This window comes from Lolium rigidum, chromosome 5, assembly GCF_022539505.1.
Source record: "Lolium rigidum isolate FL_2022 chromosome 5, APGP_CSIRO_Lrig_0.1, whole genome shotgun sequence".
NCBI classification, from domain to species: Eukaryota; Viridiplantae; Streptophyta; class Magnoliopsida; order Poales; family Poaceae; genus Lolium; species Lolium rigidum.
In genome coordinates this window covers 197035925-197055464 of record NC_061512.1, presented here as the reverse complement: position 1 = coordinate 197055464, position 19540 = coordinate 197035925, and the positions used below count along the sequence as shown (strand labels likewise).

At 43.1% G+C, this 19540-nt stretch overlaps 1 protein-coding gene across 1 annotated transcript; it reads left to right on the top strand.

Moving 5' to 3' along the window:
- The first annotated feature begins 12679 nt into the window (after nt 1-12679).
- On the top strand, nt 12680-16157 carry LOC124653489 (cinnamoyl-CoA reductase 1-like). The gene is made up of 5 exons (XM_047192548.1): nt 12680-12948; nt 13027-13181; nt 13285-13473; nt 14403-14755; nt 15842-16157. The coding sequence occupies exons 1-5, from the start codon at nt 12801-12803 to the stop codon at nt 16029-16031; spliced, it is 1035 nt and encodes a 344-aa protein (XP_047048504.1). The 5' UTR covers nt 12680-12800; the 3' UTR covers nt 16032-16157.
- Nucleotides 16158-19540: the final 3383 nt, after the last annotated feature.

Sequence of the window (19540 nt, the reverse complement as noted above, 5' to 3'; positions counted from 1 at the left end):
CTAATTGCAAGATTGATTAGGATTGTTGGCTATTTATAGTAGCCGAACAGTCGGATTACACGAAAACGTGCGAAGGCAAAAGCCAAAGACTGGAGGGAAGCCATCTCTTTTTCTCACCTTTTCTCTGTTCTCTCTCCGATGGCCTACTTGCTTTTGGCAGAACAAGTGCTGATGACGTAGCCAGGGAGCATCGCCGGCCATGGTTTACTCTACGGAACTTTGGTTGGACTGCCGCTCACCGCCAGAGTTTTGGACCGGCCGCCGCTGCTCGTCGCCGGAACTTTGGCCGGGCGCCACCACCATCGTCGCCTGAACCGCAATGGTTGCCGCAGGGCACCTCTTGTTGCCCCTCGCCGTCGCTACGGTCCAGGTGCCGGCCTCCGCCGCCGCCACAACCATGGCCACCACCGTGGTCATCGCTGGGTACAGCGCGAGACCGCCGCCGCCATGCCAGAGGCCGTGCACGAAGCAGTTGCCGGTGCGACAGAGGTCGCCGCCGTACCCGAAGCCGTTGCTATTTTGCCGCTTGTCGCTGCGCCGGTCGCCACTGCGCCGGAGCGCGAAGACGAGGCTGCTGCCTCCAACATCTCGGCGGACGTCGACGACCTGCTGCCTCCTCCGCCCGCCTTCACCGTCCCTCCCATGGAGTGGCTGCTGGGCGGACCTGGCGCGGGGTGGCTCGTGGACGAGCCCGAGCGCAACTTCAGCGACGAGGAAGACGAGGCAACGCCTCCGCTGCAGTACTACCTGCGCCATGGGTACCGCCCTTGTCTCCCGTCTCCGACGCCCTCCGACGAGGACCCGGCGCACTTCGCTCCGGTGACGGAGGTCTTCGAGCCGCCGACTGCGGCTCCAGTGGACGCGCTCCCGTCGGGGCTCACCACCAACCTCCAGATAGAGATGGAGGAGAACCAGGCCGTGGTAACCGCTCGCGCCCGCCCGCTCGTCGTCGACCTCAACCACCCAGCGCAGAAGAAACGGAGGAGGAGAACGAGGACGCGCCGCCGGCTCCGTCCCTTGCCCTCCCCACGCCCTCGCCGGAGGCCAGGGTGCTCCTCCGCCGCTTCGCCTCGGCCATGGCGGCCCGCCCCGCAGGCATCCGCAGAGGGACTTGGTCCCCCGAAGCCCTCGGCCTCACCGGCTGCGTCGCAGAGCTCCGCCTCAACGAGGCCACCCATCACTCCTCCTCACCAGCGGAGGGGCTGAGCCGCTGCTGAAGTAGTACTAGTGTAGGCGCTGGTTAGGCTGGTGCCAATGCCTCACCTCACTCTCACCCGCCACGTCAGCTTTTTCCCTCACTCTCACCCCACTCTCACCCCACTCTCACCCCACGGTGCCAATGCACGGGCTATAGTGCCATCTCTCACTTCTCTCTCCTCCACATCACAATTTCTTTTTCACATTAAGTTATTTCACCCGAATTTTTGTAGACATTCAAAATAATGCAAGAAAATTATTCAACTAAAAATGTTACCGATTACATAATAATTAATAAAAATACAAATTATGTTTCTTGTTTTTCTAAATAGCCTATATGACAAGTGTGTACTTGTGTTTGTATTTTGAACTGAAAGAGTAAAAAAAGGAAAGAAAATAAAATAAAAACTGACATTTAAAGAATAAAAGAAGGAAAGAAAAAAGAAAAAAGAAAAAAACCGACCGGGTCGTCTTCTTCTACCTCTCGCCCGCGTCGCCCGCCTCTCGCCCTCCTCTCGCCCGCGTCGCCATCGCGCCGCCCCGCCTCTCGCCCTCTCCCGCCTCGCTCTCGCCGCCAACGCGGGCGGCAGCCGGCGGGAGCGGGCGATAGCGCCGGGCGCCCCCGCCGGCGCCCCTCCCTCTCGTCTCGCCCGCCTCCCGCCCCTCTCTCGCCCCATCGCCGCCGTTAACGTCCCCGCTACCGCCCGCAATGGCACCAGCCTTAGGGAGAAGAGTCGAGAGGATAAGAGGCGAGGAGGACGACGGGATTTTCTATTCCCCAAGTCGCTCCTACTTCTAGTCTTGTGGAGGCTGATCCAAGCCCACGTGTTGGGCAGAAAAAACAAACAATATATTTACGTGAAATTGCATCTGTATATCTACCTCTGTAGCAGTATCAAATGCTCCGTAAACTTCTGTTTAGAACGATTTGTTTGTCTATTATTCGGTCAAGCAATGTGTTGTTACGTAAATACATAATATTAGACCCTATGTCTATTAGAGATTACAAGTATGTAATGTGCCATGTTATTAATATATTTGTCTCGAGAATATTATAACATGTTATTTGGTACAACAATCTATCTCGAGCTCTAAATTCATTCGCGTTCAAATTGTTCCTCTAGAACAAATTTGTTGCTTACCAAAATACATGATCATACATGCAGGAAAAATGGGTGACATCAGTAAAAAAGAATTCCAAGAACTACAACTTGATGGAAGTAACTATCTATCATGGGCCATGGATATGAAAATAAATTTAAACGGTCGTGGCCTTGGTCCCGTGATTATCACACCCCCGAAAATGCTCCGGAAATACCCCAAGTGGCAAAGTATGCGGCATTACATTTCATAAGGCACCACCTCCATCCCGATTTAAAAAATGAATATTTGATGGAGGAGGATCCACTAGCTTTATGGAACTCCCTCAAGGAGAGATATGACCAACAAAGAGCGGTTATGTTGCCGGAAGCCGAAAGAGAATGGTCTCTCATAAGGTTCCAGGACTTTAAGTCCGTTGCGGCATATAATTCTGCCATGCATAAAGTTAACTCCAAACTGAGATTTTGCAACAAACAAGTTTCAGATGAAGATTTAATCGAGAAAACCTTATGCACTTTCCATCCCTCGATGAGGATATTGCAACAGCAATATCGTCAACACAAATACACGAAGTATTCTGAGCTTATATACACATTACTTCGAGCCGAGAAGCATGATGAACTTCTCATGAAAAATCACAATGCTCGCCCAACGGGTGCCATGCCGATCCCTGAAGCACGTGCTAATGCTCATTTTACTAATAAATTAGGAAACCGTAAAAGGAACTTCCGAAAATTCAAGGGAAAGTGGAAAAACAATGGTCAAAAGACCAATGGTCAATTCAAGGGGAAAGGTCATTTCAAGAGAAATGATCAAAATGACAACTCTCAAATTTGTCAAAGGTGTGGATGTGCGAATCATCGTACAAACAAATGTCGTATTCCCAAGCACCTAGTGGATCTATACATGAAGTATGGAGGAAAATGGAAGCAAGTTCATGGAAATAAGGCTGAAGCTCACTTCAATGCCATTGAAGACAACCCTCAAGCTAGTCCTTCTCAAAGTGCTATTGAAGAATTCAAGCCAAAGGACAATATCATCCTCGATGAAGACATGCTTGTGGACTACACCCAAGATGTTTTTGGGGACCTCAATTGATCTCCTAAACAATTGATGTCACTTAGCTACTCAAATACTACGATGTGTTATATATTGTATAACAATAAGTAGAATAAAATATTTGAGACTGCATGTATTGTATTATGTGAATCAGACATAATATTGTAATGTATTTATATTTCGAATTTGTAATATAAATACTATGTATGTAATTTGATGAATATATGAATAAAATAAATTTATTCTAAAATATTCTCTTTCTATTTTTAGAAATTTACGGGAAAATCCGATGGAAGAAGAATTATGTTTAGTGGATAGTGCTACTACTAACACAATTTTAAGGGAAACAAAATACTTCCAAACTCTTACTAAGAGAAAGGAAGATATTATGACTATAACCGGGAGTAACAAGGCAATAATTGGTTCAGGAAGAGCCACATTCACACTCCCTATGGGTACTACTATTGTAATTCAGAATGCACTCTTGTATCCTGAATCAACGCGTACCCTTATAAGTTTCAAAGATATCCGATCAAATGATTTCCATCTTAAAACTGTTAAGATGGATAAGAAAGAATATTTGCTTTTAACAAAAAGCGACGGATATGAGGAACAAACTCTTGAAAAATTCCCTTCATTTTCATCCGGATTATACTTTACATACATCAAACCCGTACCTTTTGTTGCGTACAAAATAATTTTTCAAAATCTTGATAAATTCAAGACTTGGCATGATCGCCTTGGTCATCCTGGAATAGGTATGATGAGAAAAATTATAAGCAATTCTATTGGTCATAATTTACCAATTAAAAGATTTCCCAAGTCATCAGATTTTGTATGCACCGCATGTGCTACCGGAAATTAATTATTAGGCCATCCTACCTCAAAGTTAAAAATGAGTCACTTAATTTTCTTGAAAGAATTCAAGGAGATATATGTGGTCCAATACAACCTTTATCTGGACCATTTAGGTACTTTATGGTGCTAATTGATGCATCTACTAGATGGTCACATGTGTGTTTATTATCAACACGTAACCATGCCTTTACCAAATTAATATCTCAAATTATCAAATTAAGAGCAAATCATCCTGAACACAGGATTAAAACAATAAGAATGGATAATGCGGCTGAATTCAGTTCACGCGCATTCAATGATTATTGTATGGCCTTAGGCATTCATCTAGAACATTTTGGTACCTTATGTTCATACTCAAAATGGATTGGCTGAATCTTTAATCAAAAGAGTAAAATTAATTGCTAGACCATTATTGCAGAATTGCAATTTACCAACCTCTTGTTGGGGACATGCGGTTTTACACGCCGCAGATCTGATGCAAATCAGACCAACTGCATATCATGAAACTTCCCCATTTCAAATAGTACGAGGCAATCAGCCAAATATTTCCCACCTGCGAAAATTCGGTTGCGCTGTATACGTACCGATATCACCACCGCAGCATACCTTCATGGGCCCCCATAGAAAAATTGGAATCTATGTGGGATATAAATCTCCGTCAGTTATAAAATATTTAGAACCCCTAACAGAGACCTGTTTACAGCCCGGTACGCTGATTCAATTTTTGATGAGGACCATTTCCCGGCATTAGGGGGAGAAACAAACCACAAAGAATGCCAGGAAATGGATTGGAATGTAACAAGCATCCAATCCTTAGATCCACGTACTAAAGAATCTGAATCTGAAGTTCAGAGAATAATAGATTTGCAACACTTTGCAAATAACTTGCCGAACGCATTTACTCGATCACAAAGGTGTCACTAAATCATATATCCCTGCGAGTCAATGCACCAGAACGAGTAGAGATACCAAATAAAACTACTCAACTCCCAATTGCAAATAAAAGGGGAGAAATCTGGTCTCAAGGGAAAAGGCTTCTCCAAAGACACCGCGGAAACAAAGAAAATCTATGACGGTAAATGCAAATCAACCTGAAGTTGATAGACACCAAGATGATGTTCAACATCAAGAACCTAGCATAAATGTGCACACAAATTCTATTGCTGGGACATCGAAACAACCAGACTCCGTTGTTATGGGAAATCACACGGTGCCTGAAGAAACTAATGAAATTTTCATAAACTATATCGATTCGGGAGAATCATATAATAGAAAGACTACAATTGTCGACACATATTTCTCCTCTAAAATTGCTAAAACCCTTCAACTGGATCCAGAGCCAAAATCTATGAAAGAGTGCTCGAAGCGCTCGGATTGGCCTAATTGGAAGGAGGCAATTGAGGCGAATTGCGCTCGCTTAATAAAAGAGAGGTATTCTCTAAAGTAATACCTACTCCTCAAAAAGTCTTCCCCGTGGGAGCTAAATGGGTTTTCGTTCGAAAAGGAACGAAAATAATGAGGTGGTGAGATATAAAGCGAGACTAGTAGCACAAGGGTTTACGCAGAGACCCGGTATCGACTACGACGATACATATTCTCCTGTAATGAGTGGAATTACGTTTCGATATTTAATATCATTGGCAGTACAAATGAATTTATCAATGCAAGTTAATGGATGTAGTGACCGCATATCTATATGGGTCACTCGATGCGGATATTTATATGAAAGTCCCTGATGGACTTAAAATCCCTAATCCAAATATAAATCGCAACATGTATTGTGTAAAATTACAAAAGTCACTCTATGGCTTAAAGCAGTCGGGTAAAATGTGGTATAACCGGCTTAGTGAGTTCCTTCTTCGAAAGGATACTCAAATAATGATGATTGCCCATGCGTTTTCATTAAGAAATCCTCAAAAGGATTTTGCATCATCTCGATTTATGTTGATGACCTCAACATCATTGGTAACACGGCGAGATATATCTCGTAGCACGCAATCATTTAATGACGGAGTTTGAGATGAAGGATTTGGGAAAAACCAAATTCTGCTAGGTTTACAACTTGAGCATCTTCCCTTAGGAATACTCGTTTATCAGCTTCGCATATATTCAGAAAGTTTTGGAAAAATTCAATATGGATAAATCATATCCATCCAAAACACCCATGGTCGTTAGATCCCTTGATATGGAAAAGGATCCTTTTAGACCTAGGGATGATAACGAAGAGGTATTGGGACCCGAGTTTCCATACCTTAGTGCGATAGGAGCACTAATGTACCTTGCTAATTGTACTAGACCAGATATTGCCTTCGCAGTAAATTTATTAGCTAGACATAGTGCAGCTCCAACAAAACGTCATTGGACTGGAGTGAAGAATATCTTCAGATATTTACAAGGTACCAAAGATCTTGGTTTATTCTATAAGAAGAATCAAGACATGACTTTGACTGGCTATACTGATGCTGGCTATCTTTCTGATCCCCATAATGCTAGATCACAAACTGGATTTGTATTTTTATATGGTGGAACCGCTATCTCATGGAAGTCAACTAAACAGACTTTAGTAGCAACCTCCACTAACCACTCTGAAATAATTGCATTATATGAAGCTTCACGAGAGTGTGTATGGCTTCGCAGAGTGATTAATCATATCCAAACATCATGTGGTATCAGTTCATTAGAATCACCAACTATTATCTATGAAGATAATGCTGCATGTGTTGCTCAAATGCATATGGGATATATTAAAAGTAATATCACAAAACATATTGCTCCAAAACTGTTCTTTCCTCATGAATTACAGAAAAATGGAGAAATTGATATTTTGCAAACAAAATCATGTGATAATCTTGCAGATTTGTTCACTAAGTCTTTACCATCAGCTGCATTTCAAAAATGCATTTATGGCATTGGTATGAGACGACTTAGAAATTTGCTAAGTTCAGGGGGAGAAATTTCCCAGGACTGAACTTAGTATTTATCATCCGATAACAATATATTGTACTTTTCCTTATGAGTTCTCCAACGGATTTCTCATATAGGTTTTAATGATACAATTATTATACCAATGGTATATCGGATTCCTATATTTTCTCCTTATAATTTTACAGGATTCGTTGGAGAATATCAACTCTACAAGATCAAGAAAAGTCAGTTATTCAAGACCGAGAATCACCAGGATCTTACAAAGATTTTCCATCACTCCAGATATGTGAAGATTATCAAGACAATGAAGATTACAATAAAGCGTTGTCCAAGGGGGAGTGTTAGGAAATATTAGCGTTAGATCTAGGCTAATATAACAGTTAGGATTTCCCTAGCATAACTACCTAGCAGTTAGATTTTTGTCCAATCGCTGTGCATTGTGAAAAGTTGCGTCCCTTCCGAACAGACGCATGTAAAGGAACCGACTTGTAATCCGACTGTTCGGCTACTATAAATAGCCAACAATCCTAATCAATAAAGTACTTCATTCTCTCAGTTCTTCTCAGGGAGCATGAGCAATGCGCCATGAGCGGGGTGAAACCGTGAAAGTGAAACGATCGAGATTGTCCGGGGTGCGCACTCGTGTTCGCGTGCATCCGCGGATCCACCAACGGCGCGTTTGGTAGCTTTTTTTCGGTCCGTTTAGTTGCCTGGACTCACCCGTGTTATTGCATAACATGAATTTTAAAGCATTCCTAGAACAGATCATGAAGGAACGCCTAATTTAATAGTTTCTCTAGGGAAAAGTCCTGACGAGACAAAAATCCCAGCGGGGCGGCAAAGGTAGGAGCAACCTCCCTCTTCGGTTACCCTCTCCATTAGCCCCCTCCCAATTTTTCCCTTCCCCAATTTTCACACCGACGGCGGCTGCGGCGACCCAGATCTAGTAGCGCGTATCTCCCTTCGGTCTCCGGCGTCGGACCAGGGTCGTCGTTTCCAGCCGTGACGGAGCATGCGCAAGGTGGCTTTCGGCCGTGTCCGTCGTCCACCATGATGGAGGTAAGGGGAAACTCCTAGTGTCAGATTCATGTTGGTAGAAGTACATGGTGTATAAGACCGTTCGTAATGCATAGATCTTGTTTGGGTAGACCGACCAGCTTCAGCTTGTGCATCACGCCGCATCACTCATCGTTTGCATACAAGACTGGATCCTGATGGTGCACAAGAGAGCAGTTAGACATGCTGTTTTTTCTCGTGGCAGTTACGGTCCTATTACAACGCGATCATGAGAGGATTGCCAACCTAAAGCACATCTACAACTTCAACGATGTAGAGGCTATCCAGATACTACGGATGAGAAGAGCCCCTTTCTATGCACTTGTGAAAACGTTCAGGGCTAGAGAACTGATGGCTGATAGCATCCACACCTCTGTCGAAGAACAAGTCGCAATGTTTCTTCATGTCGTGGGTCACAACCAGAGGTTCAGAGTCATCCATAGCACATTCAGGCGATCCACAGAGACTATCTCTCGGTACTTCCAGCAGGTGTTGTACGCAACTGGGGAGCTCAGATGTGAAATGATCAAGCCAGCATCAACGAACACACCACCCAAGATCAAGAATAGCTACAGGTGGTTCACGTATTTCAGGGTGAGTACAAAATCATGTTCCTTCTACCTAACAGATGTGTGTTACTGTTAGAAACATGATTGTGTGCTAATTTTTTTACAGGATTGCGTTGGGGCTATTGATGGTACTCATGTCACTGCAAAGGTACCGAGATCAATGTCTGCAGCATTCCACGGGAGGAAGCACTACACCGGCCAGAACGTGCTAGCAGCAGTGGATTTCGATATGAGGTTCACCTACGTGCTTGCTGGGTGGGAGGGTTCAGCTCATGATGCGAGCATCCTTGCCGACAGCTTGTCAAGCCCTGATGGGTTGCAAATCCCTGAGGGTAAGTTCTACCTTGGAGATGCTGGATATGCATGCCGACCTGGTATTTTGCCTCCCTTCAGGAAAATAAGATACCACCTCAACGAGTTCTCTCCCAGGCACCGACCCCAGAATGCGAAAGAGTTGTTCAATCTGAGACACTCAAGCCTTAGAGTGACCATTGAGAGGGCCTTTCCTGCATGGAGGAAGAGGAAGAAGAAGAAGAGGAAGAGGAGGAGGAGGAGCCCCTATTCGATCCCCGTATGTTGAACGACCCCGTGATGATAAACTGCCAATCGTAGTAGCTAGGAAGCATCGTGTTATGAACTACCATTCGTACTAGCTAGGGCTGATTTCGTGAACTGGTAGCTCGTTAGTTTGCAACTGTCATTAACTGATATCTGTGTGATGGGAAGTGAGAGCATGGTAAGGCTACCAGTAGACATGTTGGATGGTACCAAACAGGCTTAATCTCATCTCCATTGAAATTTTGGGTTGACAAGCAAACAAACAGAAAGCCCTTTTCGGCCTAACCAATGCAGCCCGACCTACCAAACAACATGCCAATTCCAATCAGTGCTTCGTTCTAGACGCGCAGGTGTATTTGCACCACAGCGCTAGTGAGCCAGGATTTAGACCCAAGCTACCAAACGTAGCTGACCCACAATCTCGACGCACCATAACTCCGCAGGGCGGCGACCGGAGCAGAAGCGCACTCACCGGCCGACCACAGTTACCGATACCGGTCCACCAGAGCGCGCGCGGCACATACATACTTGATACTCCGTACTCCCTCCGTCCTCAAATAAGTGGACATCTAGCCTCTAAACTTTGTCCACAAAAGAGTGTACTCCTATCTTTCCAATGCAATTTAATTGCTTCTCTCTCATCGCACGGAAATCAAACCCAATAATATTGAGCACATATTCTTCTTACTTTTTACATGCAATTAGCTTATTGGAGGTGAAAGAATTAAAGAGGAGAGATGCATGTTCCCAATGTACTTTTCACTCCACCTCATAATTTATCTTGAAAACCTCGCAGGTACACTTATTTGTGAACGGAGGGAGTAGGTATGAGTCACTGAGATCATTGTAGCGTCTGCCCCTCGTGCCAACTGTCTACAGTAGTCAGTTTAGTCTAGAGAGCATTTGCCCCAAAAAAAGTAGAGTCTAGAGAAAAAGAACGCCTTTTTCTCGAGAACATGTAAGGAGCGTGTCTTCTATATTAAGATAGAAAATCATACTCCCTCCAATCAATATTACTTGATGCTAAAATAAATATAACTATAACTAAAATGTGTCTAAATATGTCTATAATAACGCCAAGTGATATGAATTGGAGTAGTAGTTCATTACAAGAATTAGAAGCATCAGGGCCGAAACAGCCATCCATCCTATAAGCAGAAAAGATAAGCAAACTCAGGCGCTGTCTCAGCCACCCGAACCCACTACTGGAGCAACTAAGTGATACCTCTCGAAGACCCACACAGTTTTGCCGCCTTCCATAGCTATGATATTGCCGCATTACGAAATTTAAACTCCTATCAGGGTTTTACCACTCAAATGCTATGATATGATCTTAGGCATGGATTGGCCAGAAACTTCCAATAACGGGAAAATCTTTGTGGATTGATGTCGCAAGAAGATGAGACTCAAACATGATGGCCAAAGAATTACTACACTCCAAGGAGTTAACTCTAACAACAGCTACTGTCCGATTATTTCTGCCCAACAGTTAAATGTGCTGATGGAACAAGGAGCAGTAGCACAAAAAGTCAAACTAGAAGATAGACAGATCTGCTGAGCCAGTTCCGGTTACTACACCTGTTACAATTCAACATATTCTGCAACAACACCAACCTTGTTTTCTGAACCCACAGAATTACCTCGAGCCAGAAATTTTGATCACCAAATACCACTAGTTCCTTGAGCTGTCCCTATCCAAAAGAAACCATACAGAAATGATGAGTTGGAGAAACAAATATCAGAAATGTTACAGCGAGGAGTAATACAAGAAAGTAACAGTCCTCATGCCTCTCCTGTGATATTGGTAAGATAAAAAAGATTGGGGCTAGTTAGATCTCTGAAGTGGGTATCATCAAATAAGGTTGGTGCAAATGAAGAATTCAAAACAACCTTCAAAACTCATTTGGGTTGACAAATGCACCAAGCAACCTGCCAAGCCGCCGTGAATGCAATTTTTGCACATTTGCTAAGAAAGGAAGTGCTGATATTCATGGATGAAATTTTGACCTACTCTGAACATGAATTGCAGCTCCATAAAGTGTTTCAGTTACTGACATACAATCACTTATATGTCGAAATGTCCAAATGTTCCTTTGCACAGACAAGTCTAGAATACCTGGGGCATGTTATTTGTGCTGCAAGTGTTGCAACTGACCCAATAAAAATTCACGCTATAAAACAGTGGCATGTTCCATTGTTCCCACTACAGTTATGCAAGTGAGGGCATTTCTTGGTATTGCTGGCTATTATAGGAAGTTCATACAGAATTATGAACAATTAGTAGACCTCTCAAAGAGTTGCTAAAAAAACACTTCATTTGGACATCATCAACATAAGATGCTTTTATTGCTCTTAAGCATGCCTTGGTGGCTTGGTGGCAGCTCCAGTATTAGCACTTCCAGACTTTAGTCACTAATTTGATATTCATACCGATGCATCTGGAGTGGGAATAGGTGCAGTCCTCTCACAGAAAGGACATCCAATTGCTTACTTAAGAAAAGCATTAAGTCCAAGAGCACAATCATTTTCCAACTTATGAAAAAGAATGCTTGGTCTTGATTTTAGTTGTGGAAAATGGAAATCATACTTACAACATAAAGAGTTCACTATATACACTGATCACAAAAGCTTGACACACCTCGAGTCACAATAGTTGACTAATTCAATTCAGCATAAGGCCTTCTGTAAATTACTGGGCATGACTACAAACAAGGCACCACTAATGTAGTAGCAGATGTCTTGTCTCACTGTCCTGACCCATATTAGTTGGCAGCAATCTCTATCAGTAAGCCACGGTGGTTAGAAATTGTAGTGGAAGGTTATCTCAATGACCCACAAGCCAAGGAACTTCTACCAGAGTTCAGTGTTGTGACCTGACAGCCAAGGATACTATCAAATATAAGGACAGCATATGGCTGGGTAACCATTCTGAGGCAAAACAAGCAATTTTGTTGGATCTTCATTCTAGTGGTGTTGGAGGACATAGTGGACTCACTTCTACGTATGTAGTCATTGCATAGTCTGCCAACAAGCTAAATCAGAACATCTTGGTAAACCTGGATTATTACAAGTTTACAACCCCTGTTTCATTTATGAGTTGGTAAAGATCCAATCAGGGCAGATAAAATAAAGGCATAAGTTTCACCCGTTTCATTTATTTTTGCAGCCAGTTTCACCTGATCACGACGAACTCTGAAAACCAGGAATGTTCAGTACTATTGCCTTACCTAACTCCAGGTCGCTGTCTCCAGGGACCACCAAGCTGTCACACACAAACGCACGCACGGCCACCCCAGGCCCTCTCAGCTACTTCCCTTGCCCAGCATTATAAATTTTAGCTAGACTCCACGCCTCACTCTAAGAGCAATACCAAACTTAAATCAAGAGCTCGTTCTTCTGTCCATTAGTTCGTCCGTAGCTCTTCCATCTCACCAACAGGCTAGTTTAGATAAGTACAGTAGTACCGTAAGAGCGACAATGACTGCTGTCAACGCCGTCGCGCAGCAGTTGCCTGGCCATGGGCAGACCGCGTGTGTCACCGGCGCTGCCGGATACATCGCGTCTTGGCTCGTCAAGCTGCTCCTGGAGAGAGGCTACACCGTGAAGGGCACAGTGAGGAACCCAGGCATGCACACTGAAGTTTTCGTTAGGAAGATAACCGTATGTATTGCTGGGCTTAAACTTAACGTACTTGATGATGTAGATGATCCCAAGAACGCTCACCTGAAGGCGCTGGACGGCGCCGTCGAGAGGCTGATCCTCTGCAAAGCCGACCTCCTCGACTACGATGCCATATGCGCCGCCGCCGAGGGCTGCCACGGCGTGTTCCACACCGCCTCTCCGGTCACCGATGATCCTGTATGCACCACGCGCCTCCCTCTTGTTGTTCATTGCGTAGTGATGCATATATGGCAGGTTTGCTGCTGACAACTGCAGGTTGTGAACTCTCACGTTTGAGCAGGAGCAGATGGTGGAGCCGGCGGTGCGGGGCACGGAGTACGTGATCAACGCAGCGGCGGATGCAGGAACGGTGCGCCGGGTGGTGTTCACGTCGTCCATCGGCGCCGTCACCATGGACCCCAACCGCAGTCCTGACGTAGTTGTCGACGAGTCCTGCTGGAGCGACCTCGAATTCTGCAAGAAGACCAAGGTCAGCAAGCCAGATTCACTTCCATTTCAGAGTTCTTCGTTAGTTGCGTGTAGAATAGTTAAAAATAAGTAGATGTTGCCGTCTTCGGAGCTACAAAACAGGCCACCACTGTATGAAACTATGAACTGTTGCATGCATAAACGTAAAGTAAACCACTAGATTAAAACAGGTATTCAAACCTTTTATGGGGCATGCAGAGGTGATGAATTGTATCAACAAAAACCATAGTATCGAAATTGGCCACGTAAAGATTCATACACGTGGGCAGCCTGCGATCTTGTTCACGAAAGCTAAAACTTTGGGCAACATCGATCATCGTATCACACACACTTCTTTTCTTCTTTTACGTACGGATATGCAAAGTGGACTGTCGTTGTCACCACCAACCCCAGAATAAAATATTTGGCTAAGATGACTAACCAACAGATCAAGTGAAGACGTATCAAGACCACAGGATCCGGGGTCAATTTTTCTAATGGTTCATGCATGTCGTTATCAGTGAGTGTTTTTAGACGGTCATTTTCTCAAATAAGAGTTTCACCTACAAACGTAGGAAATTACCACTTCACCACTATGTTTTTACCTATGAGGTTGTGATGAGTTGTGCTTTGTGACTGAGAACTTGGGTGGTATTGATATCAACTATATTCTGCAAACAACTTATAGTTTCAAAAGTTGATCAAGTTTATGCTGAAATAGGATACCATGATTAGACCCAGGAAAAGCTTTTGATGTCATGGTCCCCGTGAGGTGCACTAAGTCCTTGCTGTCGCAGACATCGCACAAGGCATGTGTGCTAGTGCCGCACTAATCGTTGCATAAGCATGACATAAGCACACCTGACTCTGTTTCAAAAGAAAAGGAAAAATAAATAAGCGCACCTGATCACGACTTGTACTGATGCATGCCTCCATCCCATGGTGAACCAGAACTGGTACTGCTACGGCAAGGCCGTGGCGGAGCAGGCCGCGTGGGAGGCAGCCAGGAAGCGTGGCATCAACCTCGTTGTCGTGAACCCTGTGCTCGTGGTCGGGCCGCTGCTGCAGCCAACGGTGAACGCTAGCGCCGCACATATCCTCAAGTACCTCGACGGCTCGGCCAAGAAGTATGCCAACGCCGTGCAGTCATACGTGGACGTGCGTGATGTAGCCGACGCGCACATCCGCGTGTTCGAGGCGCCCGAGGCCTCGGGCCGGTACCTCTGCGCCGAGCGCGTGCTGCACCGTGGGGACGTTGTCCAAATCCTCAGCAAACTCTTCCCTGAGTACCCTGTGCCAACAAGGTGAGTAAGCATACGCAACATCCAACCTCACAGCATTCTTGTTCTGTTTCACCTAGCTTTCTCATCTTTCGCTTATGTTACTAACTGATGCATCAAAGAGACAGAAGTAAGGATTTCTATGTCATAGTCGTTTCTAACTTGTGAATTAACTAGGCTTGTGGTATAAATTTCACAATCAACATCCTAATAAATTAAGTTTTTGTGAAATTTCTTTATTATGAATAGGGATGCTCAGCAAAACTGTAAAGATGTCTGGTAGCAATTTTACTTACCACACTTAATGATTAAAGAGTTAGTTTTGCTGTTAACTTGGTAAAGGTGGATCCCCCCTTGGTTGGTGAGTAGGGACAAGGGTGCATACCACTGATTACTAAAGCTCAAGTAGTAGGTGCAGGTGAACGGAAACTTACTCACTATTGACGGCATGAAAAAGTTTTATTAAACTTAGTGCTGGGAAAAGTCTTGGAACTGTGTCCTGTAAGATTGAAGCATGCGCAACACTTGTTCTAAGTGTAATTGGTCCTTCCCTTACCAGCAAAATAGCCCTCTGTTCCTAAATATAAGATGTTTTGGTAAGCCAAATTGACTTGCCAACACATCTTATATTGGGGAACGGAGGGAGTATGTTGCTTAAAAGTCAGAAGGTAGAGAAGTACTAATGGGTCTGTGTTCATAACTTCATATCAAAATTGTACACTTCGGCTGAATATAATTTTTGGGTTTGAAATATGAAACATGATGTCACTTAAGTTCTCTGCTCCTGATATCCTGATGTAGACCATACTTCATTTTTTTCTTGGACACCAAACCTTATTTCAATGACCTATTGTGTTAAATGATCGCACACAACAAATTCCATAGCATGTTCATATAAACAGATGCGTCATTAGTGAATTGTGATAACATGTACCGGCACTTGGGACTGTTACTTATCATTTTTGCTCCAACACAATGATAATAAGTGGTAAAATGAATGGAACCTTCTGCAGTTTCATGTTTTCACTAACTAAGAAATCTAAGCAATACTGGAAGCAACTTACCACTGTATGCTGCATCTTTGGTGACATGTGCCATGGTTGTGCTCAGGTGCTCTGACGAAGTGAACCCACGGAAGCAGCCTTATAAGATGTCCAACCAGAAGCTGCAGGATCTTGGCCTCCAGTTCACTCCTGTGAACGACTCTCTGTATGAGACCGTGAAGAGCCTCCAGGAGAAGGGACACCTCCTAGTACCAAGCAAAAATATACCAGAGGGATTGAACTGTGTAACGGCATGATGCTGCTAAAGAAGCAGCGGAGTTCACATGCTCCTGTAACATGGTGAAACATCAGTTGTTTTTCTGTATAAATTCTATCCAGTATCGTGTTATTTAAGTGAACTAAGAGAACAGAATATTGTATCATCTTCGATGTCCAACACCTGGAAGGGATTTTTTTTTTGCAACCTATCCAACTCATAAGGGTATTTCTTCCTTATATTAATAGAATATACAATTGGAATAACATACTTCTGCCTGGATATTATAGAAAAAATAGATCCACATGTTAATTAATGGGCCAAAAAAAGATCCACATGCCCTAAACAGGAACATTCACTAATCAGCACTCACGAAATCTAGACAGCAAAATCATAATGATTAGCAGAATACCTCAATAGGCCCCGAAAAAACTATGCAAGTTAGCTTGCGGAACCTTCTCCCAGTCCACATAGATACACGGCGACAAAAATATAAATATTCAAGAATACCATTCTACCAATAGAGTAATGGTAGGGTGTCATGGCGCCCTGTTGCATGGTGAAGGATGATCAGATGGAAAGAAAGGAGATTCAGAAGATACGAGTAAACACGATAATAACCTATAAGCCTGCCATAACAAAAGTAACAAAGTGATGTTTCTGGAAGGTTGAAAGCTATGTCAGGTAAGGACAGCAAGGAGAGATGTAATAGAAAAGGTGTCTTTGTGTAACTTACAAGCTTCAATTATGATATAGTGAATACTGATTGCATAAATTTGGTTATGATAGCAGGTTTTTCTTGGGAGAATTTTAAGTAGATATTTGGTTACAATGTATAAGAGCATAAGGGCATAAAGGCCATGATAATAAAAAATATCGTCTTACATTCCCTTTTTTTTGTATAGTTTTAAAGTTGAAGCTAGGTTTTGCACTTCGCAGATGTTCTTCAAGATAAAAAAAAATTAGGACAAGTGAACTTAAGACATTTTACTATCCTAGTGGCCTTATGTATTTATATTACAGCGGTCCATACTTTCTTGCACACAAGGTTTCTAGATTACAATAATCAAATCTAAGTAGTTCCATGAAAGCAAATATTCCATGCGATCAGGAAAGAGAAAGCTAAAGATTCTCAAAGTGGAGTTTTAAACTTTAGTTGATTCGGAAAAAAAAGGAGCATCTTTGTGGTGGCCGCTCAGCTTTAACTGATTTTTTTGATAAACCAAGATCTAATCTCCGGGCATATACACAGATGACCAGGGAGGTCTGTCATCAGGGACAAAATGTTCAGACAACATAGCGCATCATAAGGAAACGGGAGTACAATGAATGCCTGATAAGTTAGATATTTCTTAGCAAAGGAGCTGTTAAGAAAAGGAGAACAGTAAGGACCTACCAACTACCAAGTTCCCATCATTAATTTACTTCTTTTTTATTATGGGACTATTAAATAAAGTGAATATGAGCAAGAATCTACATCAGTCAGTCTGGTCAGGTAAATACGACATAAAGGAGCAATATTTCTATGTTCGTCGATAGAAATCCGGCATCAAACTTTAGATGACCTTTTAAACAAAAAAGATTAAGATTTAGTTGACCTGACTTTACCGTCTCTTCTTTATCTATTTTTCTTTCAAGGGAAGAAACAGAGGAATAGGCAAATTAACATAGCAATCCTATACCCTATAATCGACTTCGGAATCAACTTTGCATGTCCATTTGGTGCACTATGCCCATACCAATACCATGAGCAAGACAAATGTCAGAACGAAATATAGGCTTACATTTATTAACTAGATTAGTGGTTATGAACGATTGTGGTCAGATAGGCCTGAAGTTGGAATGTCTTGTAGCTTCGAGACTTTGGGTATGCCAACAACACACATGCCAATCACGAAACAGATTCTTTTTGTCGATAAAGTTGATCACGAATCTGATAGACTAGAAAGTTAATCAGCTACCTCACGAATCATATGAACTGCCGCAAACCCGCGATTACAATTTATCGTACCGTGTCAGGCACAGCTAATGATTAGCTAAAGTGGAGACCACATATTTCAGGAAAGTGAAATGGAGTGAGGTCTGGAATAACGAGGATCAATCGAGAAAATGAAAGATAGACAAACGATTCTTCTTCTGCCCGCACTTTCCCCTAACTTGAACAAGCACGTCACCAAAACGAAGCTGCGGGGAGCACGTCCGACCCGATGCCCCTGCCCTAATCCGGAAACCACATTCCCCTTACGGCCGAACAAAAAAGCTTGACGGCCAACTGGATAACTGAGGAGGCAACTAGAGGAAGAGAGTGTACTTGCGTCGCGTAGGGGTGCTTCGGCTGTGTGGTAATCGACGGGGAGAGAAGCCGCCGCCGCCGTCCCGGACACCGGCCAAAAACGGCCGAGTTCGCTGTTTCTTTTTCTTGTTCTTTTATTGAGGGAGAAGGCCGAGTTCGCCTGTTCGATACACGTGGGCTGAAACTCGAGCTGAGAGAAGTGGGCTATTTTACTTTTGCTAATTTGGGCTGTTAAATGTTTGGACCGCGGACTAGTCACGACTCACGAATGAGGCTAAGAAGAGCCTCGACACCGACTTGGTCGGCGCTTGGAGGATGCCGCACACCCCGCGCGTCCTGGGTAGTTAGCTGGGCCGCGGCCCAACATCAGGTAATGCGTTTTTTTCTTTTTTGTTTTTTTTTTCTGTTGTTTCTTTTCTTTTTTTAAAAAAATATGTTTTTCTTTTCTATTTATATTTTCGTTTAAAATCTGAACATTTATCAAAATTAAAAAACTTTTCAAATAAAAAAGAAATCATTTTATAAAAAATCTGAACATTTTTCAGATTTGAATATTTTTAAATTTGAACAAAAAATGTATTTTTTTCTATGAACAATTTCCGAATTTGAACATTTCTGAATTTGAACAAATTTTATATTTGAACAATTTTCGAATCTGAACGATTTTCATATTAGAAAATTTTCAAATTTGAACAAATTTCACATTTGAACGGTTTTCAAATTTGAACGATTTTCGAATTTGAACGGTTTTCAAATTTGAACGGTTTTCAGATTTGAACGGTTTTCAAATTTGAACATTTTTGAATTTAAACATTTTCTCAATTTAAATAATTTTTTAAAATTAAAAATTTCGAATCTAAAAAAAATATAAACAAAACCGAAAACAGAAAAAAACAGAAAAAACCAGAAAAGAAAAAGAAAAAGGATAAACAGACACAAATGGGCCTGGCCCATACGGCCATACCCGACCAGGGGGTGGTCGGTGGCTACTGGCCACCGACCTGGTCGGTGTATAGGTTTCGCCTAAGAAGAGCATCCGTGAAGGAAAAGGGTATACCGGGGGTGCTGTACACCGATCAGTGCGGTGCTCGCACGACATCGCACACACCCTACAGGCGCGATGTGGCTTGCTGGGCCGCGGCCCAACAGCATCAGGTAACTAATTTTCCTTTTTGTTTCTTTTTTTTTCTTTTCTGTTGTTTTTTTTGTAGAATGTGAATACTTTTGAAATTAAAAATTCTAAATTCTCAATATTT

Bases quoted from the DNA above. Each gene is read 5' to 3' on its own strand.
- LOC124653489 (XM_047192548.1), top strand. From the start codon at position 12,801: ATGACTGCTGTCAACGCCGTCGCGCAGCAGTTGCCTGGCCATGGGCAG. The intron at 12,949-13,026 runs GCATGCACACTG...TTGATGATGTAG, and splicing joins GGGCACAGTGAGGAACCCAG to ATGATCCCAAGAACGCTCAC. The intron at 14,756-15,841 runs GTGAGTAAGCAT...GGTTGTGCTCAG, and splicing joins GAGTACCCTGTGCCAACAAG to GTGCTCTGACGAAGTGAACC.